This window comes from Myodes glareolus, chromosome 4 (assembly GCF_982192425.1).
Source record: "Myodes glareolus chromosome 4, mMyoGla1.1, whole genome shotgun sequence".
NCBI lineage: Eukaryota > Metazoa > Chordata > Mammalia > Rodentia > Cricetidae > Myodes > Myodes glareolus.
Genome location: NC_142029.1, coordinates 87,512,960 through 87,516,684, shown reverse-complemented (window position 1 = coordinate 87,516,684; position 3,725 = coordinate 87,512,960). Strand labels below are relative to the sequence as shown.

Below are 3,725 nucleotides of genomic sequence, written 5' to 3'. Positions count from 1 at the left end.
GGGGAGAGGATGCAGCGTAGGGTTGTTGGGCAGGCTCTAAGGAATGTTACCAGGTAGTGTTCAGTGTCTTACTTTGGATCCCCAGATCTAGCCTGGCCTCCAGTAAAGCCTGTCATCTTCTGAAGTTCCAGGCAGGCATATGGAGCCCAGGACAAGTAATTCATTCTGGCATGGTTATGTGGTTTAAGGAGTGTTAGAGGGCAGCCTGTGCTCTGGTAAAGCTTTCATGGCTATAGGCAAGGGAGAGGGTCATGGGGTGTGCCCTAAGTTTCAGTCTATGTGGACTGGGACAACTTGGCTGGGATACAGGTCACTCACCTCCTTATCCACTGGTGAGGACTGTACTTGTATCTAGTATTCTTTTAATATATTGTGTAATTTGTCTAAAGACATAATAGATATTTTATTTTATGTATTTGAATTTATTATTGTTTGCACAATATGGATTCACAAATATCTGCATGATAACTGAAAAATTTACCACGGATCCAAAATTTAAGTCAATTTTTATAAATCTGTTTTACAGTTATACATAAGAGGATACAGGTACAAGCAAAAAAGAACAAGCATAGTCTAGAGCTGCATAGCTAGGAAGTGCAAAGTTCTAATGTAAATTTGTACTAACTTGAAAGTCTATTCATACTTTTATCCTCTTCATACAAATATTTTTGTACAGCATTAATCCTCAGTCAATGGTTCATTACTGAAGATGTAGGAAAACTACAAATGGCAAGTGAGAATTTCCCTGGATATTTCCTCTAGTATAGTTGTGCAGAACTTAATGAAAAGAATGACAAAGGGGACCACTCCCAGTTCTGCCCTGGGGACTAGATACTCCTCCTGGAAAATTATAAATTGAGTAGAATGTTGAATCTCCAAAGGACTGGTGTTAGTTCTATGGCACAAACCACATAATTTCTACCCTCAAGGGACTCATAAAACATGGAGAATATCACAAAGAAGAGAATATTTTTCTGTGTTTCCAATAAATTTTCTCAAAAATCTTGGCCTTGAGATATGGGATACTTATTTTAAAAAAGGCTATCTTGTTCTTTGTATGAGACAAGAATCTTTTAAAATTCCCAAACAATAACTGTGTCATTTTCTCAAGAAAACTTCTTCTAACAAGTCAGATACATTGTCTGCAGATTGCAATTACCAGATTCATTATCAGGAACTTTGGCCCTCTGACCACTTTTTGAAGGAAGGCACCATGAATTCCAGTTTTAGGGAAGCTTCCAAGTGAATGAAGGTGAGCACTGAACAGTCTTTATCTTGATCTTCTTTTTACCTTCCAATCCATAGCTACATAAATAATAAGTTCTGAGTAAAATATTACTGTAACTAAAATGTCTTGCAGTTTTAATCATTAGTAAACATTAAATAAAAGGAGGGATGCTTAATACAAAGAAATCAAAATTCCCCATCTTTCTGCAGTGACAGGGTAGGGAAAGGAAGTGATAGAGATTCCCCAGGACTCCATGTTCCTTGCTCAAGCTTGGAAATCAGAAAACCAAACTCTTCCCTTGGAGCAAAATTTGGTTTATGGGTTAATATAGATTTCTCCACTTACTCTTGCAGATGCCACACATGATGCAAATGACTGTGAAAAATAACTCTTCAGTGTCTGAGTTCATTCTTATGGGCCTGACAGACCAACTTGAACTCCAGTTGCCTTTATTTGTTCTTTTCTTGGTAAACTACACAGCCACTGTGATGGGAAACTTGAGTTTAATGAATCTCATTTGCCTAAACTCAAACCTTCACACTCCTATGTACTTTTTTATCTTCAATCTCTCCTTCATTGATTTCTGTTATTCACTTGTTTTTACTCCCAAAATGCTGATGAGTTTTCTTTTAGAGAAGAACACCATCTCCTTCGGAGGATGCATGACTCAACTGTTTTTCTTCCTATTTTTTGTGAACTCAGAGAGCTATGTGCTGACAGCCATGGCATATGATCGCTATGTGGCCATCTGCCAGCCACTATTGTACAATGTAGTTATGTCCCCTAAGATCTGTTTCCTGTTAATATTTGGTACTTACATGATGGGACTCGTTAGTGCTTTGTTCCACACAGGTTTCATGATCGGGCTCAGGTTTTGTGATTCTAACATTATCAACCATTACATGTGTGACATCTTCCCTCTGCTTCGGCTCTCCTGCAGTGACACGTATGTCAATGAGCATGTGCATTCCATTGTGGTGGGTACAGCTATCATTTTATGTTGCCTCATTATCTTTATCTCATATGCTATGATTCTTTTCAATATCATTCATATGTCATCAGGTAAGGGCTGGTCCAAAGCCTTGGGCACTTGTGGGTCTCATATCATAACTGTTTGTCTCTTTTATGTAACTGGGCTGCTTGCTTATGTCAAGCCATCATCTGCTGAGACTGTGGGGCAGGGAAAAATTTTCTCAGTATTTTATACTTTTTTGGTGCCCATGCTGAATCCTCTCATTTACAGCCTCAGGAACAAGGATGTCAAACTTGCTGTGAAAAAAACCTGGAAGAGGTTCACAGGCTAATTTATGCATTGATACATCCTTTAGCATCATTCATTCTAGTTATTTTCTTTCTCCTTGTCCTGCAACAGCATTGATATAATTTATAATGCAACAACATGTTTTTTTGTCCTCTATGCAAAATTGCTCTATATGTACTATGAGGGTATGAGATATCCTTAGGGTCCATGTTTTTAAGATGATGGTTTGTCCATTTTATATATCAAATTAAGTGCCTTGTCTTTATTTGTATACCTTTCATTATCTGAGAATAAAAATTCTTAGTGCTTTTTCTTTTAAAAATTGTTGTGCACTGGAGAGTTTTCCACTAAAGAACTAAGTCAACTCTTGTGGGCAACCTTCATCAACATCCTTCTCCCACAAAGTCTGCAATGCTAAGCAGGACGACAAAGCACTGAGATGGATCTTCCAATAATAGACCTCAGAGCTCCACCTGCTTCCCCCAACACATACTCAGAAGACATGTATTGGCTGAGACATAATCGGGGCATTCTGAGACTTGAGAAAGGCCTGACAAACTCACAAGCTCTGAAACCAAAGATCCTGCTAAGAGGGAAGCCCAGGAAAGTGGCTGAAGCACCATTGAGCACCTAACCTGTAGCCACGCTGGACTGAGCACCATTCCCACCTGGAGGAAACGCAGGAGTCTTCAGCTTCAAATGCCTTTCACCTGGCATCTAACCTCTGAGGCTTCAGAAGGTGTTCATGTATATTGTTTTTGTGTCTGATTTTTATTTTCATTTTATTTTGACCCTTGTGTTTTCTTCTTCTTTTATGTGCTTACTTTATTCTTAGAAGCAGTCAATAGATTTTTTGTTTTCTTAAAAAAAACAATTGTTGTGCACTTATTTTAAAATTTATGTATGTATGTGTGTAAGTGTTCCTGATGCACATTTACCATGTGCATACAGGAGTCTGAGGGGACAGAGAGGATGTCAGATTCCCTAGTAGTGGAGTTCCAGTCAGCTGTGAGCTGCCATGGAGGTGCATGGAATAGAACTCAGGTCTTCTGTAAGAGAGCTAAGAGCTTTTAATCCCTGAGCCCTCTTCATAACTACAATTACATTTTGCTCCTAGCTAATGAAATTGTGTGCATTCTATGCTTTATTTCTAATTCATGTCTTTTTTCTGTACAATTTTTATGTTTTGCCTTATTTTTATGCTTTATCATCTGTATACTAATTCAAAGAGATGAA

General features: G+C 38.3%; 1 protein-coding gene across 1 annotated transcript; it reads left to right on the top strand.

Annotated features, from left to right (window-relative positions):
• Positions 1 to 1,575: 1,575 nt before the first annotated feature.
• Positions 1,576 to 2,532, top strand: LOC148122365 (olfactory receptor 8C8-like). The gene has a single exon (XM_087905939.1). It carries the CDS (start codon positions 1,582 to 1,584, stop codon positions 2,530 to 2,532), a length of 951 nt encoding a protein of 316 aa, XP_087762065.1. The 5' UTR covers positions 1,576 to 1,581.
• The last annotated feature ends 1,193 nt before the right edge of the window (positions 2,533 to 3,725 follow it).

Bases quoted from the DNA above. Each gene is read 5' to 3' on its own strand.
- LOC148122365 (XM_087905939.1), top strand. From the start codon at position 1,582: ATGCCACACATGATGCAAATGACTGTGAAAAATAACTCTTCAGTGTCT.